Genomic DNA, 24,240 nt, shown 5'->3' with positions numbered 1-24,240 from the left:
TGATTAACATGTCAATTAAGTGTAATATTTATTGGTTTAAGAAGTTATTTGTGAATGATTAGCCACTTTAAAAGACGGGTGGATCACAAGGTCAACAGATCAAGACCATCCTAGTCAACATGGTGAAACCCAGTCTCTACTAAAAATACAAAAAATTAGCTGGGCACAGTGGCACGTACCTGTAATCCCAGCTACTCAGGAGGCTGAGGCAGGAGAATTGCCTGAACCCAGGAGGCAGAGGTTGCGGTGAGCCGAGATCGCGCCATTGCACTCCAGCCTGGGTAACAAGAGCAAAACTCCATCTCAAAAAAAAAAAAAAAAGAAAGAAAAAGAAAAGAAAGAAGAAAAAGTAAATTCTGGTTCTGCTGACATTCATTCAATTTATTTAACTAGGATTTATCAAGTACTGACTTCAGCATTTTACTGGGCACTGATACCAGCCATTATGTTGAGCAGGTCACAAATTGTTACTCCTCATCTGCAAAACAGTGGTTAAAAATCTCTTTACTTACCTCATGAGATTGTTTCACAAATAAAATTTGAAATGAATAAAGATCCTTTGAGAATACATGTCCTAGACAAGAATTATTAATGGAACTATTAAAAATAGATCCAGTTTCTGACCAGGTGCAGTGGTTCACACCTGAAATTCCAACTCTTTGGGAGGCCTAGATAGGAGGATCACTTGAGGCCAGGAGTTCAAGACCAGCCTGGGACTCCATCTCTACAAAAATATAAAATCAGCTGACCATGGTGGTACGTGCCTGTAGTACTTGCTGTTCAGGAAGCTGAGGTGGGAGGATCTACTTGAGCCCAGGAGTGGAGGCTACAGTAAGCTGTGATTATGCCACTAAACTCTCATCCTGAGAAGCAGAGCGAGACTCTCTCCAAAAAAAAAAAAAAAGATTCCGTTTCTTCTTGCTGTTTTACTCAAAAGAACCTACTAAGAATGTTTTGCTAATTATAAATTAAAATGTCAGCCATTAATTAGGAATTTTTAAATATATTGAGCTGTCAAATTCAGGGAGTTGATTGTGGTATAACAGTCAGAAAACCTAAACTGAAAAGTTCAGCTCTTTTCTGTACTAGCTGACTAAACTTGTGCAAATCATTTAACCTATTGAGGTTTATTTAATCATTTGTAACTGAAATATACTTATTTCAAAAGGACAGCTTATGAAGAATAAATGTAATATGTAGTAATTTTATAAATTATCAATCATTATAAAATTATAACAGTATCAGTAACCTTAAAATATATGTTTAAGTGACTGAGCAATCTATTAACATACTTTGTTAACATTTAAATTGTTAAAACAAGCTGACAGTCTTAATGCCTGAGCATGTTATATTTATTTTAAAATTATAAATTCCCGATAGATATGCAACACAAAAGATGGAGCCTAGTGTCTTCGCCAGAAAGGGAGATCACCTTGGTGAACCTGAAAAAAGATGCAAAGTATGGCTTGGGTAAGTCACTGTGAGATTCTCGAAGGTCTATGAGGATTCAGAGAAAAAGTCTATAGCATAGCATTGGCATTGCAGCACCGACTCACTTCTGATCTCAAGATACTGACTGCCCACCCACAAGCCCATTACCCTACCCACCCAGTCACCAAATGCCAAATATGGAATGCCTTCAAGAAATACTTCCTCCAAATTTAATATATGTTACCTATTAATCATTTGATATCAACAGTCCCCACATTTCTGCGTTTCAGGCAGGCTAATCGGTAGTCTTTGAAAGCAGCAATATGAAGATCTTTTTAAAATGTGTTGTTTTACAGGATTTCAAATCATTGGTGGGGAGAAGATGGGAAGACTAGACCTAGGGATATTTATCAGTTCAATTACCCCTGGAGGACCAGCTGACTTGGATGGATGCTTGAAGCCAGGTACTTTACATTTTGGTAATTTTCTAAGTATTTTCTGACGGGCATGAAAATTTGCACAGGTGGTGAAAAAGGAACTTAGGCCAAACAAAAATGTTGAGAAAGAGATGATATTTCTAAGATTGAGAATAAATTTATCTTTGTTGTTGAAGATACTGGACTGTCTATTTGTACAGGAGACCGTTTGATTTCTGTGAATAGTGTGAGTCTGGAGGGAGTGAGCCACCATACTGCAATTGAAATTTTGCAAAATGCTCCTGAAGATGTGACACTTGTTATCTCTCAGCCAAAAGAAAAGACACCGAAAGGTAATGTTGTGAATATCTCTTACTTGTGTATTCTGTTTCACTTTTCACAAGCACTTCAATACATTGGATTTAAGCTTATTTCTAGTATTTTGACATGTGTAGTTCTATTGTTTCAGTTTTATGCATCAGTATTACTTTTTCATTCATCTCTTCAAAGATTTTCTGTCTCATTCCTTTTTACTAATATTTGCACAGAAGTGGATTCATTGTGTACAAAATTGATGCAACTTAATTCTGATTACTTAGTGTGTTCCATCTCTTCTTTTGTCAAATCAGAGAGTTATTTATAATTGTGTAGTTAATATTATATACTAGTTATATATGAAGTCCTGCCCTGAACCAGATTATGAAAAGGAAAGAACAGTCGCCAAAAATGAGAAATTTTAAAACGAGACCATTTCATTTTGTCTCATTATCCCAGTCTCTTAGGGGTTTGGAGACAAAGCGCTTGATGAAGATCAGATGACCTGGTGTTTGAGCTTTGCCTATGCCTCTTATTAGCTATATGACTTAAGCCTTCTTGAGCCACAGTTTTGTTTTTACTTAAAAGAGTAGATGGTGATCTTTGCCCTGCCTTGTCTGCCTTGCCCAGAGTTATTTGTTATGAGGATCTTGTGGTAGGACAGTATTTGTGGAAGAAGCACATATAGCTTATGTGGCATAGGACAGTGCAGTGGGAAATAGGGAGGGCTGTAGAATCCAGAGTCAGATTCTGTCTCTACTACCTTGAGCCAATCACATGAACTTTCTCAGCCTCACTGTGCTCATGTATCAAATGGTGACATAAACATACTTATCTTATAGATTATGAAAATTAAATGAGGTAATGCACATAAAGAATGAGCACATTGCCTGGTACATATAAAGCATTCAAATGTGAATTTTAGCTGCCATTAATATTCTTTTTCAAAAACATTGAAGTGCTAGATACAAGTAAGTCACCTTCATCCTAAAGACACTGGGAAATACATAAAGAATTAGTAAAAAAAAATTAGCTGAAAAACAATTTTAGATAGTGAATTTTAGACATAGCTTTAGATACTTATGATAGAAGATGAAAAACATCAATGTATTATGTAATATGTTGTGACAAAATATTAGTACATTTTATACAGATGAGTCATTTTGACTATTGTTTCTTCTTACTGAATATTATATGTATTTTGTATGTCTGTATATGTACATATATAAATAATACTTTACACACTTGCTTACTGTGAGCAAACATGACCGATAGAAGGGAAATAGAAGACACCACCACTGCCCACAGGAGTCTTATATAATCTAATTATAATCTAGTCACATTAGGCAAAGGAAGACAACTACAGTTGGAAATGTTGTAACATACCTCTAAATTTAAAGCAGCCAAGACCAGAAATTTTTTTTAAGCAAATCACTGGGTCTCATTATTCATCATTTTTTTTTAGCAAAAGGATCATATTAACTCAGAATTAATTTATTCCCCACTGAATTAAGCTCTAAGGGATTTCCATCTTACTCATGTTTTCAATAGATGTTTTGTAGAAAATTTATTCATTTGTTCAACAAATATTTAGTGCCTGTGATGTGCAAGGCCAAAAAACTCTGCCCTAATGGAACTTACACTTTATCAGAGGAGATAAGTATTATTTTCTGACTAGACAGATTTTTAATTGTAACTGTGGTAAGTGTTAACAAGAAGCCCAAGGTGCCAAGAGGGCATATAACAGAGGAACTTTACTTATTGAGAGGATCAGAGAAGGCTTTTCTTCTCAGCAGAGTTTAGTGTGTGTTTTTTTCCATCTATGCTAAATAAAAATTAAAAGTATAATGTTAAAGTATACATCTGTGAAATTGTTTCTTCAGAAATGTAGTTGAATCTTACCATGGTATGTAACTATTCTGCAGTGACACTTTGAAAAGAGGTACAACCGAAAAGAACTTAGAAAATTACCAATGTGTACTTTAGCTACCCCGTTAACTGTTAAGCACCAAAGAGGAAGGCTTTTAGTTTTGTTTTTGTTTGCTAAGTTTTAAAGTTACAGAATACATACTAGTTTATTAAAAATAAATCCAATTTATGTAAAACCTATGAAATAAGAAGTCAAAGTCCCCTTACCTTATTACCTAGGGAAACCATTTGACATACATGTAGCCTTCTGTGTAGAATAGATATATATGTGAGATATAACACACATGCACACTATTTTTTTAAATCTGTTTTATACTCCAAAGACCATTCTGTAACTGCTTACTTAACATATTCTGTTGCTATCCATGTACATGTACATCTTTTTAATGCAGCATTTTATTTGTTATAGACATATCAAAATTTAACTTTTCTTCTATTGTTATGTATCCAGGTTAGCTGTAATTCTATTATAAATGTTACTTCAACGAATATACTTTTTACTACACCATTGAAAATGTGTGTATTTCTACAGGTTAGATGTCTGGAACTAGATTAAAGAGTTTGTACATTAAAATTTTGACAAGTGCCACCAAATTGGATTACAAAAAGTTTATCAATTTATAGACTCATCAAGTAGATATAACAGTGCTTTTCTCCTCATACCATCAGTGGTTCTTGAAGTCATCAGTCATTCTCATTTTTGTCAGCCAAATAAGTAGAAAACTGCATTAAACTGCAGATCCCTGAGAAACAGTGAGAATGTCTTTTCATGTATTTATTATTTGTATTTTACTCTGAATTTCCAGTCTGCCTATTCCAGTCTACATATCTCTTGATCAATGGGAGTTTTGAAAACACTTTTTTTGTTGAATTTTAGCAACTCTTTGTATATTAGGGGTACTATCTCTTTGATTATTGTTTGTTATCACGAGTATTTTCTTTCCAGTTGCTCATTACTCTTAATTATTCCCTTGTTGTCAATTACTACATAAAACTTTTAATTTCTTATCCATTCTCATCTTTAATTCCTTTTCACATGCCCTCTGTGGTTTGTGTTTTCAGAAAGCTTTTTAAAGTGGCTTTTGGCTTATTCCTTGAGACAGAGTCTTGCTCTGTTGCCCAGGCTGAAATGCAGTGGAATGATCACTGCTCACTGCAGGCTCCGCCTCCCAGGTTCAAGTGATTCTGCCTCAGCCTCCCGAGTAGGTGCACACCATCATGCCCAGCTAATTTTTGTATTTTTGGTAGAAGCAGGTTTTCACCATGTTGGGCAGGCTGGTCTCAAAATGCTGGCCTCAAGTGATCCACCCGTGTCAGCCTCTCAAAGTGCTGGGATTACAGGCATGAGCCACTGCACCTGGCCTAAAGTCGTTTTTGGTAAGAAGGATATATAAGTAATTTGGAGTTACCTTCCATAATAATTAATTGGAGTCCAAAAAATACAATCTACTAGGTCAATAAAGTAAGTGTGCAAATAACTATTTGATAAGGACCGAGAATGGTGGATACTAAGAAAATATAAATTATCTTTGGAATCAGTAGAGTCTCCACAGAGAAGACTGGTTTGAAATGGGTCTTGGAGAATGGAAATGGGGAGTTAAGGTAAAAGGGGTATGCATTTTAATAGAGGTTGTCACAAGAATGACCGAAGGAGAGAGCAAAGAAAGTCTACTAGGTCATGTGTTTTGCATGTGTCATCCTTATAAAAATCCTTCCAACAATCTTCAGGAAATATTGTGTTTGTGTGTAAGCACAAGAATGTGTGTCCCTAACTTGTTATTCTCATTGATGGATTTTGATTTTTAGTGCCTTCTACTCCTGTTCATCTCACCAATGGGATGAAAAACTACATGAAAAAATCTTCATACATGCAAGACGGTGCTATAGATTCTTCTTCCAAGGATCACCACTGGTCACGTGGTACCCTGAAGCACATCTCAGAGAACTCCTTTGGGCTGTCTGGGGGCCTGCGAGAAGGAAGCCTGAGTTCTCAAGATTCCAGGACCGAGAGTGCCAGCTTGTCTCAGAGCCAGGCCAATGGTTTCTTTGCCAGCCATTTAGGTGACCAAACCTGGCAGGAATCACAGCATGGCAGCCCTTCCCCATCTGTAGTATCCAAAGCCACTGAGAAAAAGACTTCCACTGATAGTAACCAAAGCAAAACTAAAAAGCCCGGCATTTCTGATGCAACTGATTACTTGGACCATGGAGATTCAGACATGGATGAAGCGACTTATTCCAGCAGTCAGGATCATCAAACACCAAAAAAGGCATAGTTTAATTCCAATATTTTGGTTTTTTCATTTAACAAAGCAAAATAGCAGCAAATATATTACAGAGCACAATAATCTACTACAAGATACTTTCATTATTCTGGAAAAAAGAAATAGTTTATATATTCTCCTAATTGCTACTGCATTTGATGCTAAACTTTCAGAGAAATCAACAGCTTTGAATAATAACTTTAAATGGCTATGACTCTATAAACTTGCTATCTAAAAACCCAAAGAAGGAATACACAGATTATGATTGTTTTCTTACCAGTTGTTTGTCTCGAGTATTTAATGTTTATAATAATACAAGTCTTTTAGTATCTGAAAATTGTTTCTAAATAGTTCATATAATGGGCATTCAAATTTACTATGTATAGCCTAAATTATTCTGAAGTTCTGAATGAATAATAATAAGGACATTGAAAGAAAATAGCTTATTCTGGCTGGGCACATTGACCCACACCTACAATCCCAACACTTTGGGATGCAGAGATGGAAAGATTGCTTTAGGCCAGAAGTTCAAGACCAGCCTGGGCAACATAGGGAGACCCTATCTCTACAAAAAAATTCTTTAAAAATTAGCCAGACGAGATGACATGTATCTGTAGTCCTAGATCCTTGGGAGGCTGCGTGGGAGGATAGCTTGATCCCAGAAGCCTGGGTGACCGAGCCAGACCCTAACAGAAAGAAGGGAAGGAAAAGAGGAGGGGAAGAAGGGAAGGAACAGAAGAAAGAAAATAGCTTATTCCTTGAAATCATATAAATTTAAACTCAAATTCACAGGCAGTTTTAGAAAAACCTTATGCTTTTTATTTACTGAAAAATCAATATTCCTCATGAGTTATGTTCTTTTTAAAATAAAAATTATTTGTTTTTTAATACTGACTGTGGGAATTGCTCCATTCCAAGAGTTATGCTCTTATAAACAGGGCTTAGCTAATGTCCCTATGTTTATATTATTTGATTTATAAATATAAGTAATGTAAACATGAAACCTCATTTTAGAGGCTCAGGTTAAAAGCTACTGTTTTGTATATATTGATTATTAAAGGAAATAAAACTAATTTATAAATTTGGGAATATAAAAAGCATTGGACTAGGATTATATAAAAGCCAGGTTTGAACTGGGTTCTATCTAGGTTTTCATCTGCCATACTGGCAGTTTGACCTGAAGCAAGCTCTTTAATCTCTGGGCATCAATTTCCTCAACCAGAAAACGTGAATGCATTGGATTAGATGATCTCTAAGATCTCTTCCAACCTTTATGTTCTTTGACTATGCTTTATCATTAAATATCTTCCTTTTTCTTAAATTATCCTAAAAACACATATTTGTCTTTCAGTAATAATTCATTTTGCCTCTAGTCAGCTTCATCCTGGGCTAGGTAAAAATAAATTAATTGATTAAAAACTTTTTTAAAATTATAATAATTCATTTTGACTCTAACAAGAAATCTTTGTTTTTCTTTGTTAAGGAATCTTCCTCTTCAGTGAATACATCCAACAAAATGAATTTTAAAACTTTTTCTTCATCACCTCCTAAGCCTGGAGACATCTTTGAGGTTGAACTGGCTAAAACTGATAACAGCTTGGGGATAAGTGTCACGGTACTGTTTGACAAGGTTTTCAAATGTTTTCTCTTCTTTAATTTCCAGCAGCCTATTGCATGTCAACTTTTTAATTGAATTATTTTTCATCAAAAGGGACACATCAAATATTTCCAAAATCCTAAAATTGAATCATATTTAAAACTTTTTTTAAAATTGTGCTAGTCACTTTTTCCTGTGATTTTAAAAAAAATTAAATGCTACCTTCTCCATAGATTTTATACTTACTTTATCTAAATATAAAACTTACAAAATATAAAATTAATTTAATGCTTTGTGTATATTTGACAGTTTCTACATGAGCATAGATTAATATGATATATCTCCAACTACATTATTGGTAATTAAAGGCTGTATATATCTATATACTCTCCTTAATATATAATACCTTATAAACATGTTAGTATCTTAGAAGTTACCAAGGAATATATGTATCTTTAAGGTAGTCAAAATGTGAGCATAGGCTATTGAATAAAATTCTTTTTCTATTATACTGATGCATATGCTAACCCTCATTAATGTACTAATGAATATACCATACATCAGCACATGCTGATGGGATGCTACTGCTTTGGCTGATGAATTGAATTCTTTCTAGGCTGGAGATTTGAAAGAGAGTACAAAATGTTTCATATTATGAGATATTATTTTGTCTTTTTCTCTTTAGGGAGGTGTGAATACGAGTGTCAGACATGGTGGCATTTATGTGAAAGCTGTTATTCCCAAGGGAGCAGCAGAGTCTGATGGTAGAATTCACAAAGGTATAGTATTTTTAGTATGTAACAATTATATATACTAATATTACGACAAATAGATAAGAAATTATAAACTTGATAACTGATCTTCAAATTCATAATATGAAATAAGAACATACTCAGTTATAAGGGCAGATCCAAGATGGCTGAATAGGAACAGCTCTGGAATCAGTTCCCAGCGAGAACAACACAGAGGGTGAGTGAACACCACATTTCCAAACAAGTTATTACTACACACAGACCAAGAGATTCCCAGACTGAAAAGCACTACAAATTTTCAGCATGGCTATTTCAGCTGGCTGTGGGTCTCTGCACAAAAACAAACAGAAATCTGGGTGGCAGTTTCAACTGGTGCATGGAACACCTGGGAGACAGAGCCACAATTCAACTGAAAAAAAGAGGGCTGAAACAGAGAGCCAGGTGATCTGGTTCAGCGGGCCCTACCCCAACAAAGACCAGCAATCTGAAACGTTCTGGAATGAGAGTTTGGCAGCAAGTGCAGCTGGACCCTGACAGTCTACTCTGTTGGGGGAAGGGCATCTGCCATTACTGAGGCAATCCACCATTACTGAGATAGTCCACCATTACAGAGGCAGTCCACCATTACTGAGGCAGACCGCCATTACCAAGGCAGTTCTAACTATACCTCTATAAACAAAATTACAAGGAGGTTCACACAGCAGCTGGGCAGAGCCCATGGCAGCTCAGCAATGCCTTTGCTGGCTGACTATGACTAGACTACCTCCTTGCTGGGCAGGGCAACTCTGAAAAAAGGCAACAGTACATCAGGAACTTATATATAAAGCCCCACCTTCCCAGACAGAGCACCTGGGAAAAAAAGGTGGTTATGAGTTCTGCTGCAGCAGACTTAAAAGTACCTGCCTAGCAGCTCTGAACAGAACAATGGAGCTCACAGCTCAGCACTTGAGCTCCTGTTAGGGCAGACTGTCTCCTCAAGCAGCTCCCTGACCCAATATATCCAAAGAGTCACCTCATAAAGGAAAGCTCAGGCTGACATCTGGTGGGTATCCCTCTGGGACAAAGATAACAGAAGAAGAAACTGGCAGCAACCCTTACTGTTCTGCAGCCACCACAGGTGATCCCCAGGCAGGCAGAATCTGGAGTGGACTTCCAGCAGTCCTACATCAGAGGAGCCTGACTGTTAGAAGTAAAACTAAAAAACAGAAATGACTTCATCATAAAAAAAAAAAACATCATCATCACCACTCAGACCCCATCCATAAGTCACCAACTACAAAGATCACAGATGGGAAATCCACAAAGATGGGAAGAAACCAGTGCAAAAAGGATGAAAACACCCAAAACCAGAAAGCCTCTCCTCCTCCAAGGAATCACAACTCATCACCAGCAAAGGAACAAAGCTGGATGGAGAATGAGTCTGATAAATTAACAGAAACAGGCTCCAGAAGGTGGGTAATAACAAACTTCTCTAAGCAAAAAGAACATGTTCTAACCCAATGCAAAGAAACTAAGAACTTGAAAAAAGGTTAGACAAAATGCTGACGGGAATAAACAACTTAGAGAAGAATATAAAGGACTTACTGGAACTGAAAAACACAACATGAGAATTTCATGAAGCATACACAAGTTTCAATAGCTGAATCAACCAAGCAAAATAAAGGATATCAGAAATTGAAGATCAACTCAATGAAACAAAACAAGAAGGCAAGATTAGAGAAAAAAGTGAAAAGAAATGAACAAAGCTTCCAAGAAATATTGGATTATGTGAAAAGATCTAATCTGCGCTTGATAGGTGTACCTGAATGTGACAGAGAGAATGAATCCAAGCTGGAAAACACTCTTCAGGATATTATCCAGGAGAACTTCCCCACCCTAGCAAGGCAGGCCAATATTCAAGTCCAAGAAATACAGAGAACACCACAAAGATATTCCTCAAGAAGAGCAACTATAAGGCACATAATTGTCAGGTTCACCAGGGTTTAAATGAAGTAGAAAATGCTAAGGACAGCCAGAGAGAAAGGTCGGGTTACCCACAGAGGGAAGCCAGTCAGACTCACAGTGGATCTCTTGGAAGAAATCCTATAAACCAGAAGAGAGTGGGGGCCAATATTCAACGTTCTTAAAGAAAAGAACTTTCAACCTAGAATTTCATATCCAGCCAAACTAAGCTTCATAAGTGAAGGAGAAATAAAATCCTTTATGAACAAGCAATTGCTGAGAGATTTCGACACCACCAGGCCTGCCTTACAAGAGCTCCTGAAAGAAGCTCTAAACATAGAAAGAACCCACCAGTACCAGCTACTCCAAAAATGTACCAAAAGGTAAAAAGCATTGACATAATGAAGAAACTACGTCAACTAATGGGCAGAACAACCAGCTAGCATCAAAATAGCAGGTCAAATTTACACATAACAATATTAACCTTAAATGTAAATGGGCTAAATGCCCCAGTCAAAAGACACAGACTGGCAAATTGGATAAAAAGTCCAAAACCATCAGTGCTGTATCCAGGAAACCCATCTCTCATGGAAAGACACACATAGGCTCAAAATGAAGGGATGGAGGAAGATTTACCAAGCAAATGGAGACCAAAAAAAAGCAGGAGTTGCAATCCTAGTCTCTGATAAAAATAGACTTTAAACCAACAAAGATCAAAAGAGACAAAGAAGGGCATTATATAATGGTAAAAGGACCAATGCAACAAGAACAGCTAATGACCCTAAATATACATGGCGACCCAATACAGGAGCACCCAGATATATAAAGCAAGTTCTTAATAACATACAAAGAGACTTAGACTCCCACACACTAATAGTGGGAGATTTTAACACTCCACTGTCAGTATTAGACAAGTCAACCAGACAGAAAATTAACAAGGATATCCAGGACTTGAACTCAGACCTGGAACAAGCAAACCTGATAGACATTTACAGAACTCTCCACCCCAAATTCACAGAATATACATTCTTCTCAGCACCACATCACACCTACTCTAAAATTGACCACATAATTGGAAGTAAAGCACTCCTCAGCAAATGCAAAACAACTGAAATCATAACAAACAGTCTCTCAGACCATAGTGCAATCAAGTTAGAACTCAGAATTCAGAAACCAACTCAGAACCGCACAGCTTCATGGGAACTGAACAACTGGCTTTTGAATGTTGACTGGATAAACAATGAAATTAAGGCAGAAATAAAGATATTCTTTGAAACCAACAAGAATGAGGACACAACATACCAGAATCTCTGGGACACATTTAAAGCTGTGTCTGGAGGAAAATTTGCAGCAATAAATGCCCACATGAGAATCAAGGAAAGCTCGAAAATCAACAACCTATCATCAAAATTGAAAGAGCTAGAGGAGCAAGATCAAAAAACTCAAAACCTAGCAGAAGACAAGAAATAATTAAGATCAGAGCAGAACTGAAGGAGATAGACACACACACACACACACACACACACACAAAAAAAAAAAAAAAAAAAAACCTTAAAAAAATCAATAAATCCAGGAGCTGGTTTTTTTTTTGAAAAGAGAATAGCAAAATAGACTGACCACTAGCCCGATTAATAAGAAAAGAGAGAAGAGATTACTGCAAACAACTCTATGCAAACAAACCAGTAAACCTGGAAGAAATAGATTCCTGAACACTTGCACCCTCCGAAGCCTAAACCAGGAAGAAGTCGAAACCCTGAATAGAGCCATAACAAGGACTGAAATTGATGCAGCAATTAATAGCCTACCAACCAAAAGGAGCCCAGGTCCAGATGGGTTCACAGCTGAATTCTACCAGACATACAAAGAAGAGCTGGTACCACTCCTTCTGAAACTATTCCATGCAATCTAAAAAGAGGGAATCCTTCCCAAATCATTTTATGAGACCAACATCATTCTGATACCAAAACCCGGCAGAGACTCAACAAAAAAAGAAAACTTCAAGCCAGTATCCATGATGAACATAGATGCAAAAATCTTCAATAAAATCCTGGCAAACCAATTGCAACAGCACTTCAAAAAGGTTATCCATCATTATCAAGTAGGCTTCATCCCAGGGATGCAAGGATGGTTCAACATATGCAAGTCCATAAACATAGTCCACCACATGATCAGAACCAAAGACAAAAACCACATGATTATCTCAATAGATGCAGAGAAGGCCTTTGACAAACTTCAACAGCCCATTATGCTAAAAACTCTCAATAAACTAGGTATCGACAGAACATATCTCAAAACAATAAAAGCTATTCACAACTAACCCATAGCCAATATCATACTGAAAGGACAAAAACTGGAACCATTCCCTCTGAAATCTGGCACTAGACAAGGGTGCCCTCTCTCACCACTCCTTTTCAATATAGTATTGGAAGTTCTAGCCAGAGCAATCAGGCAAGAAAAAGAAATAAAGGGTATTCATTTAGGAAAGGAGGAAGTCAAGTTGTCTCTATTTGCAAATGACATGATTGTACACTTAGAAGACTCCATTGTCTCAGCCCAAAATCTCCTGAAACTGATAATCAACTTCAGCAAAGTCTCAGACTACAAAATCAATATGCAGAAATCACAAGCATTCCTATAAACCAATAACAGGCTTAAAGAGAGCCAAATCAAGAAGGAACTGTCATTCACAGTTGCTATAAAGAGAATAAAATACCGAGGAAGTAAAGGACCTCTTCAAGGAGAACTACAAACCACTGCTCAAGGAAATAAGGACACAAACTGATGGAGAAACATTCCATGCTCATGGTTAGGAAGAATCAATGTTGTGAAAATGGCCATACTGCCCAAAGTAATTTACACATTCAACATTAGCCCCATAAAGCTACGTATGACCCTCTTCACAGAACTGGAAAAAATCACCTTAAACTTCATATGGAACCAAAAGAGAGCCCACATAGCCAAGACAATTCTAAGCAAAAAGAACAAACCTGGAGGCATCACACTACCTGACTTCAAACTATACCACAAGGCTACAATAATCAAAACAGGACGCTACTTGTACCAAAACAGATATATAGACCAATGGAACAGAACAGAGCCCTCAGAGACAACGCCACACATCTATAGCCATCTGATCTTTGACAAACCTGACAAAAACAAGCAATGGGGAAAGGATTCCCTGTTTAATAAATGGTGTTGGGAAAACTGGCTAGCCATGTGCAGAAAGCAGAAACTGGACCCCTTTCTGGCATCTTACACTAAAATCAACTCCAGATGGATTAAAGACTTGAACATAAGTCCCAACACCATAAAAACCCTGGAAGAAAACCTTGGCAAAACCATTCAGGACGTAGGCATAGGCAAGGACTTCATGACTAAAACACCAAAAGCATTGGCAGCAAAAGCCAAAATAGACAAATGTGATCTAATGAAACTCCAGAGCTTCTGTACAGCAAAAGAAACAATCATTAGAGTGAGCTAGCGACCAGCAGAATGGGAAAAAGTTTTTGCAATCTACACATCTGACAAAAGTCTAATATCCAGAATCTAAAAAGAACTAAAATAGATTTAGAAGAAAAAAACAAACCCATTCAAAAGTGGATGAAGGATATGAACAGACACTTTCCAAAAAAAGACATTTATGAGGCCAAAAAACATATGAAAAAATGTTCATCATTACTGGTCGTTAGAGAAATGCAAATCAAAACCACATTGAGATACAATCTCACACCAGTTAGAATGGCAATCATTAAAAAAATCTGGAGAAAACAAATGCTGGAGAGGATGTGGAGAAATTGGAACACTTTTACACATTGGTGGGAGTGTAACTAGTTCAACCATTGTGGAAGACAGTGTGGCAATTCCTCAAGGACCTAGAAACAGAAATTCCATTTGACCCAGCAATCCCATTACTGGGTATATATCCAAAGGATTATAAATCCTTCTATTATAAAGACACATGCACATGTATGTTCGTTGTGGCACTGTTTACAATAGCAAAGACCTGGAACCAACCCAAATGCCCATCAATGATAGACTGGCCAAGGAAAATGTGGCACATATACACCATAGAATACTATGCAACCATCAAAAACGATGAGTTCGTGTTCTTTGTAGGGACATGGATGAATCTGGAAACCATCATTCTCAGCAAACTGACACAAGAACAGAAAAATAAACACTGCATGTTCTCACGCATAGGCAGGTGTTGAACAATGAGGACACGTGGACACAGGGAGGGGAGCATCACAAACTCGGGTCTGTTGTGGGGGAATAGGGGAGGGACAGTGAGGGGTAGGGAGGTTGGAGAGGGATAACATGGGGAGAAATGCCAGATATAGGTGACAGAGGGATGGAGGCAGCACTCCACATTGTCATATATGTACCTGTGCAACAGTCCTGCATATTTTGCACATGTACCCTAGAACCTAAAGTGCAATTATATATATATATATATGAACATACTCAGTTATAAAACTGTGGCATTAAGAAATTCCTTGATGCCATTTCAGAAACTCTTCTTTCCAGCTTATTTTCTAATATCAGAAGATATCTATACATCAACATTGTATGGGAAGTTAACAAAATAAAAAAGGAAAGAAAATATCTAGACAGTGCTTTCGTTCATATTTTATATGTCCTACGAAACAAATTGCTGTAAAAACACTGATATCTACACTTTTTTTTTCTTTTTTTTGAGATAGAGTCTCACTCTGTCACCCAGGCGGGAGTGCAGTGGTGCAATTTCATTTCACTGCCATCTCTGCTTCCTGGGTTCAAGCAATTCTCATGCCTCAGTCTCCCAGGTAGCTGGGACTACAGGCACCCACCACTATACCCAGCTATTTTTAGTAGAGATAGCTTTTCACCATGTTGGCTAGGCTGGTCTCAAACTCCTGACCTCAGGTGATCCACCTACCTTAGCCTCCCAAAGTGTTGGGATTACAGGCATGAACCACTGTGCCCAACCTGATATCTACACTTCTAATAAGAATTAACTAGGAACTTTCCTCCAATCTCTATATATTTATAGTCCAACTTATCTTCTCTCTTGATTTAAATTTATTTTTGTGAAGATACTGTTCTAAAATATATTTAATAGCCATAAAATTGAGGAGTAAATTAAATGAAATAATAAAGAAACTCTGTAACACAATTTCTTCCAGAATTTCCCTGAGTCTCTCCTTCAACAAATTAATATGAAGTAAGACCATAATATTTAAAAGAACATGTAAGATTTATATTTATGATTTGCTCCTTTCAAAATAACTGCCTAATTTTTAGGTGATCGTGTCCTAGCTGTCAATGGAGTTAGTCTAGAAGGAGCCACCCATAAGCAAGCTGTGGAAACACTGAGAAATACAGGACAGGTAACAGATACCAACCTTTTACAGTACCTTAGAAGAGCAAAACAATGTGTGAATAGCATCAGTTCTTATTGAGATCTCTGAATTTGTTAGCTAATCAAGAAACCAAGCCTGATATATATTATGATCTGGGTTGTTATTTTTTCTTCCAAAATGAAATGCAAGTATTACAAGACATTTTTTACTGAGGAAGCTGGCTTTCTATGTCACATGTAACTCTTATATTACCAAAGAGATCTGTTAGGGGAGGGGTGGAAATTGCATTTTAAATTTCTTTTATAAACATCTGATTTCTAGTGGTTTTCAGTCTTACTCGTTCTTTAGCTTCAACACAAAATTTACTTCATTGAAGTACATTTTGAGTCAGGGAGTTTACCAAATTATCTGTAATGGTTTTTGAAGGGTTTTGTTGTTGTTGTTTTAAGACAGGGTCTTGCTGTGAGGCCCAGGCTGGAGTGTAGCAGCACAATCACGGCTCACTGCAACTTTGACTTCCCAGGCTCAAGTGATCCTCTTGCCTCAGCCTTCCAAGTAGCTGGGACTACAGGCACATGCCACCATGCCTGGCTAGTTTATTTTTTATTTCTTGTAGAGATGGGGGTCTCCCTTGTTGCCCATGCTGGCCTCAAACTCCTACGTTCAAGTGATCTTCCTGCCCTGGCCAACCAAAGTGCTGGGATTACAGGCATGAGCCACCACACCTGGCTTTTTTTTTTTTTTTGAGATAGAGTTTCACTGTTGTCACCCAGGCTGGAGTGCAATGGCACACGATCTGAGCTCATTGCAACCTCCGACTCCCAGGTTCAAGCAATTCTCCTGCCTCAGCCTCCCAAGTAGCTAGGATTACAGGCACTCACCATCACACCTGGCTAATATTTGTATTTTTAGTAGAAATGAGGCTTCACCATGTTGGCCAGGCTAGTCTTGAACTTCTGACCTCAGGTGATCCGCCCACCTCGGCCTCCCAGAGTGCTGGGATTACCAGTATGAGCCACTGCACCTGGCCATTATCATACATTTCTAATGTGTATTATATTTGTAATAGATTCTTTTTACTCATTTCTTTTTATATACAGAAATATAATAAAAACTTGATTTTGGAACTTTCAATCCCATGTTCCTCTATTTTTTTTTCTCCTTCTTCATTTGGTGGACAAAATTTGGTAGCTACTTTAAATGATTTTATACCATCAACTATACAAAGTCCTGAAAATGTATCTGTTTTCTTAGCATTCTTCTTAATTAGTGAAATGCTATTTTATTTATCCAGGTGGTGCATCTGCTGTTAGAAAAGGGGCAATCTCCAACATCTAAAGAACATGTCCCGGTAACTCCACAGTGTACCCTTTCAGATCAGAATTCCCAAGGTCAAGGCCCAGAAAAAGTGAAGAAAACAACTCATGTCAAAGACTATAGCTTTGTCACTGAAGGTCAGGCCTTGGGACTACAATCTCACCTTTAAATTATTCCTCACCTATCCAAAATTATTTTTTACATGTTGGATTACAGTAATGCCTTGGTTTTGTTAATTATTCTTGTTAAGTGCAAATAATAATCTGACATAGCACCATACTGAATAAAGACAGAAACATATTTGCAGCTCATAGAGTCTCAAAAGACTTTGGATAATGAAGTCATGACTGATTATGGTCTTTTTAAAATCCTTTAAATTGTTGTAAAATTTAAAATGAAACTTGGTAAGTGAAAAAGTAAGTATAAACAATTGCTGAAATGCCTCAAACCCATGTGAAACCTTGACCCTTAGATTTTTATAATTCTATTTAATTTTAAGAACTGTGAATAAAAGTCTGGGCAGATATTCACCTAGTAGTGCCCAGAAAGTTGTCTTTGTTACAAACTATGGTAGCCTTTGGACATATCACTAATTGGTTGTAAATTAAGAATGATACTGGATAGCGGTTGGTTGGTTGGTTTGAGACCGAGTCTTGCTCTGTTGCCAGGCTGGAGTGCAGTGGCGAAATCTGCCCACCTTGGCCTCCCAAAGTGCTGAGAAGATCACAGGCATGAGCCACTGCACCCGGCCAGTAGTGGTTTTTTCAATAAGGCTAAATGTGTTCATAATACTGAAGTACCCTTTAAGATTTTGTCTTCTTAAGAGGTTTATATTTCCTGTACTTTATAAATGATGGTGACGGTATACAGTCATTGTTTTGTTTTATTTTACACGAAAGTTAGCAACTCTGAATCAGTCCCAAAAATAAGGAGAAAGAATAACAGACTATATTATTTTTCCTGATTATGAAGATAAAATTAACAGACTCACTTTATCATACAGCTCTTTAGTCTTTATTTCTTCCGTCATACTTTTTTGGGTTTTTTTGGTTGTTGTTGTTTTTTTCTTTTTGAGATGAAGTCTCATTCTGTTGCCCAGGCTGGAGTGTAGTGGTGCAATCTTGGCTCACTGCAATCTCTCCCTTGGATTCAAGCGATTCTTCTGCCTCAGGCTCCAGAGTAGCTGGGATTATAGGCACACACCACCACACCTGGCTAATTTTTATATGTTTTGTAGAGACAGGGTTTCACGTTATAGGCCAGGCTGGTCTCGATCTCCTGACCTCAGGTGATCCACCCTCTTCGGCCTCCCAAAGTGCTGGCATTACAGGTATGAGCCATCGTGCCTGGCCCCATCAGTCTTTCTTTAAATAGGTTTGGGATTTTTTTACCCCCCAAACCAACCATGAGCAAGGACTTTAAATATATTTTTAAATTGTTTTCTGGTTATTTATTTTGCTGATAAGAAATTCATTGAAACATCATTGTGATTCATCTAAGTTAAATTACACCTCCCCAGAATATTACAATGTCAGTTTATTTCCATATAACCTCCTCTAACATTTATTTTACTCTTCTTTTCATCCTTCTCCTACTGTATACCTGAATCTCTCCTATACCTGGCCTTCTGTTGAATTTCCCCTTTTTTTTAATCTGTTATCATACTTTGTTTTGTTTTTGTAGAGATTGGATTTCACTATGTTGCCCAGGCTGTTATCAAACTCCTGGGTTCAAGCAATCCTCATACTTCACCCTCCCAAAGTACTGGGGTTATAGGCATGAGCCACAGTCCTGACCATAGCATCCTTTAAAACACACAAGTTTGATGCATAATTTCATTTTCAGAATCCTACTTTCAAAACTCTCCTTCCTAATCAAACAGCTTAGTTCATGCAGTTAGTTGATAGAATTTCTTAATGATAGAAATAGACTGTAAGATATGGCTTGAGTGTACTATAAGAGTACAATAAGTATATACAGAGCTATAAATATTATGAGAAAATAGGCTTTTAAAAATGTATCTAGAAGTACATATGTTTGTATGTTCATATGTAAACACAGCATGTTAATATCTAAATTTCTTCATATCTTTTTCTCCAGAAAATACATTTGAGGTAAAACTGCTTAAAAATAGCTCAGGTCTAGGATTCAGTTTTTCTCGAGAAGATAATCTTATGCCGGAGCAAATTAATGCCAGCATAGTAAGGGTTAAAAAGCTCTTTCCGGGACAGCCAGCAGCAGAAAGTGGAAAAATTGATGTAGGAGATGTTATCTTGAAAGTGAATGGAGCTTCTTTGAAAGGACTATCTCAGCAGGTGAGTCCCTAGCATGCGGAATATAGCATTTTTAGTGAGATGAATGGGTCTTTCAGGATGGTTTCTAATGCTGGTTTAACTGTACCTTCATTTGTCATTCATGGTACCCCCAGGAAGTCGTATCTGCTCTCAGAGGAACTGCTCCAGAAGTATTCTTGCTTCTCTGCAGACCTCCACCTGGTGTGCTACCAGAAATTGATACTGCTCTTTTGGTGAGACTTATGAAACTAATTTCCATTTTTATAGAGTATCAATTTAGCAACTAATTCAGCTGTAGTGGTTTCATCATGAATTGTTCTCCTGGGTTTCATACCTAGCTACTTCTTCAGGTAGGCTTATTATCTTATGTGTGACGACTTCTTTGAATGTATTCCATATTTGTATGATAATATAAAGTAATTCAATTCACCTTCTCTTCTCCCCTTTCCAATTATACGATTCTAGGATTTGGGGAATTTGTTTTCTAAGCACAAATAGAAATAGTAAAATACATAAAGTATGTATTTTGTCCATTTGTCCATTGAACCAAACAAGGAAGAGTAATTCTTATTCTGAGCTAGTTCGGATTAAAATGAGAATTCTTCAGAATTTTAGTCTTAAAAAAAAAAAACACTAGAAGTCACAGATAAAGGGATATGTTTATCCATTTACCTTTTTTATGTCAAGAAATAGCTAAGGGATCCAAAGTGGTGACTTACAAATTATTTACTGACAGATAGGAATCCGAATGTAACTGGATTTAGATTCAGCTAGTCACTGCTCAGAGGCCATACACAAGAGATGAGAGTTGGTAGGAAGAAAATCTGGTTTATTTGGAAAACCAGAAAACTGAGAAGATAGGCATCCTGAAGTACCATCTTAAGTCAGTACAGATATCAGGCTCTTTTTAAGTTAAGGGCAAGAGGAAGAGAAAGGGGTTGGGATCAAGAGGTGCTCGATGACCACAGACATCTGGCTGCCAGCAAGGATCTGAAGAGGTTGGGAACTTCTTTATCCTTAGTCAGGTCACAATGCTCCTATAAATGTTTAACAAAACAGTTCATTGTTTACATACTTCTTCCTTAATCCCAGAGTTAGTTTTTTAAACTACATGATTATTGTTTTTGCATATTATCTCAGTGCTCTAAAATTATCCTTGCCTACGTGCAGAAATGGATAAAGGCCTCTTAAACAAAAATGAAGTTATGGTCATCATTTCACTGTTTCAATGTTACACAAACATAGATGAATACTATTCTCATTAAAGAAAGACTGCTTTTGGCCTGTCTACTTAAAATAGCTTGCTACCAGTGAATGGTGACTCCTGGGTATGAGAGGCAGGATTATCTGCACCAGAAGCTTTCATCCTTATTTTGGGGGAAGAGGAAGTATTAGGAGGACATTAATAGGAAAATAACATTTCTGTAAGATGCATTATAAATAGCATTTTAAAAGACTACATTGATTTGAGGCACCATATAGGAAGAACTGAATGGAACTGTTGATGAGTGTATAAGTTGGTATCAGTTTTTAGGAAACAATTTGGAATTACTTAATTAGGCTATTAAAAATGTCCTATATTCTGACAGTATAGAAAATTACAAAGTAATAGAAACTCAAGTAAAAATTTGCATACAAAGAAGTTCTTTTGGATTTCTATTAATAATGAAAAGCTAGAAATAACTCTATATTCAAAAAGGAAAGGCTGAAATAAATTAAAGGTATAGCCATCCATTGCACCATTATATATGCATTAAAATTGCTTTAAAGCATATTTAAGGATTTAGGAAAGTACTTATGCTAGAACTCTAATTTTTGAAAGTATGAGACAAAATACAATATATAATATTACTCTAGTTCTAACTTAAGATATAAATTGTACAATATTAACTGATATTTATATATAATTTTCTCTAGTGAACATAAATTACTTTTATTAGAAAATTCAATACATATTTTAGTAGAAAGTTGTTCAGTGATTTATTTTCAAATAAATGCTTCTAAAATTCATATAAGTGGTCACAGATCTCTTTAAATGTGTTTATTACAGACCCCACTTCAGTCTCCAGCACAAGCATTTCCAAACAGCAGTAAAGACTCTTCTCAGCCATCATGTGTGGAGCAAAGCACCAGCTCAGATGAAAATGAAATGTCTGACAAAAGCAAGAAACAGTGCAAGTCCCCATCCAGAAGAGACAGTTACAGTGACAGCACTGGGAGTGGAGAAGATGACTTAGTGACAGCTCCAGCAAACATACCAAATTCGACCTGGAGTTCAGCTTTGCATCAGACTCTAAGCAACATGGTATCACAGGCACAGAGTCATCATGAAGCACCCAAGAGTCAAGAAGATACAATTTGTACCATGTTTTACTATCCTCAGAAAATTCCCCAAAAAACAGAGTTTGAGGACAGGTATCATAATGTTATGTGAAGCTCTCAAAGCAACTGGTTGTTGTTAGTAGCAGTAGCAGCAACGTGCATTTCTCTAAAAATGAAATGTATGTATCTGTGACCTTCATAGTGGTTAGGCAGAGGATGACTCTATTGGATGTCTAGCTATTGTGACTGATAGTTTTCATTAGCAAACAAGTAAGCTCTCTAGTCAGTCAGCTTGAGTCTTCCTTCCCTCTTGAGCATATTTACTAGTAACTGAGAAAGTTATTTGTATTTCGCCATTAATCATACTACTTAACCAAAAACAGAAGAGACTTATTTAGGTAGTGACACAGTAGGAGAATAAGGACCAGAAATATAGAGGGGAGATAAGGAGAGATTGTTTGCAAAATGTGAGACAGAAGATGGGAAAAGAAGAAATGATTGGAAACATAGAAGCATACAGAGAGACTACATCAATACCTCAAATAATTATTCATATATTTTACTCTTTATATGTATCCACATCTAACCATATTTGTTCAAGTTTTTTTTACTTCTATTTTATCCAAAATAACCACAGGAGTCAGACTTTTATTATTCTTTCTTCTTTTCCTTATTATGTTGAAACACATATTAACATTCTGATAACATTAGCTTCAGCTTTGAATTAACAACTAGGAATAACATTAGCTTCAGCTTTGAATTAATGACTAGGAATCAAGAGAATTCTGTTTAACCTATCTTGCTGACTTTATGCAGCTTAAAGAGCTTCATCAAAATAGAACCTAGGCCGGGCATGATGGCTTATGTCCATAATCCCAGCCCTTTGGGAAGCCAAAAGATCGAGCAGATTAATTGAGCTCAAAAGTTCGAGCCCGGCCTGGGCAACATGGCAAAACCCCATCTCTACTAAAAAGACAAAAATTAGCTGGGGATGTTGGTGCACACCTGTAATCCCAGCTACTTGGGTGGCTAAGGCAGGACAATCACATGACTCTGGGAGGCAGAGGCTGCAGTGAACTGAGATTTCACCACTGTACTTCAGCCTGAGCAGCAGTGTGAGACCTTGTCTCAAAAAAAAAAAAAAAAGAAAGAAAGAAAACCTAGACAGAGAATAAATTATTGTTAATGTGGAATAAATTCATAGACCAGAGTCAGACAAAAAGTAACTAGGATCTCAATAAAAATCAGACATGAATATTTGTTAAGCATCTTCTGGCACAAACTTAACCATATTGACAATGAAAGATATTTGAACATAGTATTACTTCTTTGTCTCTGTAGTAATCCTTCTTCCCCTCTACCACTGGATATGGCTCCTGGGCAAAATTGTCAACCCCAATCAGAATCTGCTTCCTCTAATTTGATGGATAAATATCATACACATCATATTTCTGAACCAGCTAGACAAGAAAGCTGGACATCTTTGAAAAATGACTTGGAAAATCACCTTGAAGACTTTGACCTGGTAAGTTGTTTTCTCTATATTAAAAAAAAAAATCCATATTTTTTTAAAGAAGGTATAGTCATGCAGTTTCTCTTTAGGGAAAAACTATCTTTAGAATAGCTTCATATCTGTGTCTGATAAATGTATAACATATCTGGTATGTTTCTATGCTAAGAAATTAGGAAACAAGACAAAAAGACCTGAGTATAAATCCTGACTCTACCACTGACTTGCTACAATTTGGCAGACTTCTATGGACCCATCACTTAATTCTTATGAGTCTTGGTAGCTTTGGCTATAAAATGGATTAAGTAACCTGACAGGATTGTGGTGAGGATTAAATGAAATAACATGTAAAACACCTAGTATAGTATCTGCCACAGAGTAGACCCTTAGTAAATATTATTTTTGTCTGCTTCTCAAATTCTGAAAAGTTACCTATTTAATTTTTAACCAAGTTTGAATGTATTTCTTTTCGCCTTCACACTTTTTGTGTGTGCTGAAATGGAATCCTTACATTGTTACAACAGTCCTAGAACTTCTAAACCTACAAATAAGATTTGGATAACATTTCCAAGTATAATATCTTTTACATGGATTGAAAGTTAGCCTTTTTAAATACTGCATTATCCAAGTAATAAATGTTTATCGTAAAAAAATGATATAACAGCAAAAAAGAAGATTAAAGCCACTATAATCTTATCACCCCAAAACCATTAACATTTTAGAGCTAACTTTCCAGGTACTTTTTTTTTTGCCTATAATTGTGTATGTGTGTATTGGAGATAAGGGTTGTGTAGCATCTACATCCTCAGT

The 24,240-nt window shown here is 36.7% G+C and overlaps 1 protein-coding gene across 18 annotated transcripts in view; it reads left to right on the top strand.

Annotated features, from left to right (window-relative positions):
- The window catches only part of PTPN13 (protein tyrosine phosphatase non-receptor type 13), a 215,805-nt gene that overhangs the window by 155,194 nt on the left and 36,371 nt on the right, over positions 1–24,240 (top strand). For 11 of the 18 annotated variants that reach the window (XM_035294556.3, XM_035294557.3, XM_035294555.3 and 8 more), the window contains 12 exons: positions 1,381–1,470; positions 1,788–1,895; positions 2,069–2,200; positions 5,898–6,361; positions 7,839–7,985; positions 8,638–8,731; positions 15,929–16,014; positions 17,282–17,441; positions 19,405–19,619; positions 19,733–19,831; positions 21,649–22,013; positions 23,262–23,445. In XM_035294556.3, the coding sequence (XP_035150447.3) occupies positions 1,381–1,470; positions 1,788–1,895; positions 2,069–2,200; positions 5,898–6,361; positions 7,839–7,985; positions 8,638–8,731; positions 15,929–16,014; positions 17,282–17,441; positions 19,405–19,619; positions 19,733–19,831; positions 21,649–22,013; positions 23,262–23,445 (2,144 nt within the window). The remainder of the gene's footprint in view (positions 1–1,380; positions 1,471–1,787; positions 1,896–2,068; positions 2,201–5,897; positions 6,362–7,838; positions 7,986–8,637; positions 8,732–15,928; positions 16,015–17,281; positions 17,442–19,404; positions 19,620–19,732; positions 19,832–21,648; positions 22,014–23,261; positions 23,446–24,240) is intronic. The other 7 variants (XM_078366891.1, XM_035294558.3, XM_078366890.1 and 4 more) reach the window with 3 other exon arrangements.

This window comes from Callithrix jacchus, chromosome 3 (assembly GCF_049354715.1).
Source record: "Callithrix jacchus isolate 240 chromosome 3, calJac240_pri, whole genome shotgun sequence".
NCBI lineage: Eukaryota > Metazoa > Chordata > Mammalia > Primates > Cebidae > Callithrix > Callithrix jacchus.
The sequence above is the reverse complement of the archived record's forward strand: the minus strand, read 5'-3'. Positions and strand labels throughout refer to the sequence as shown.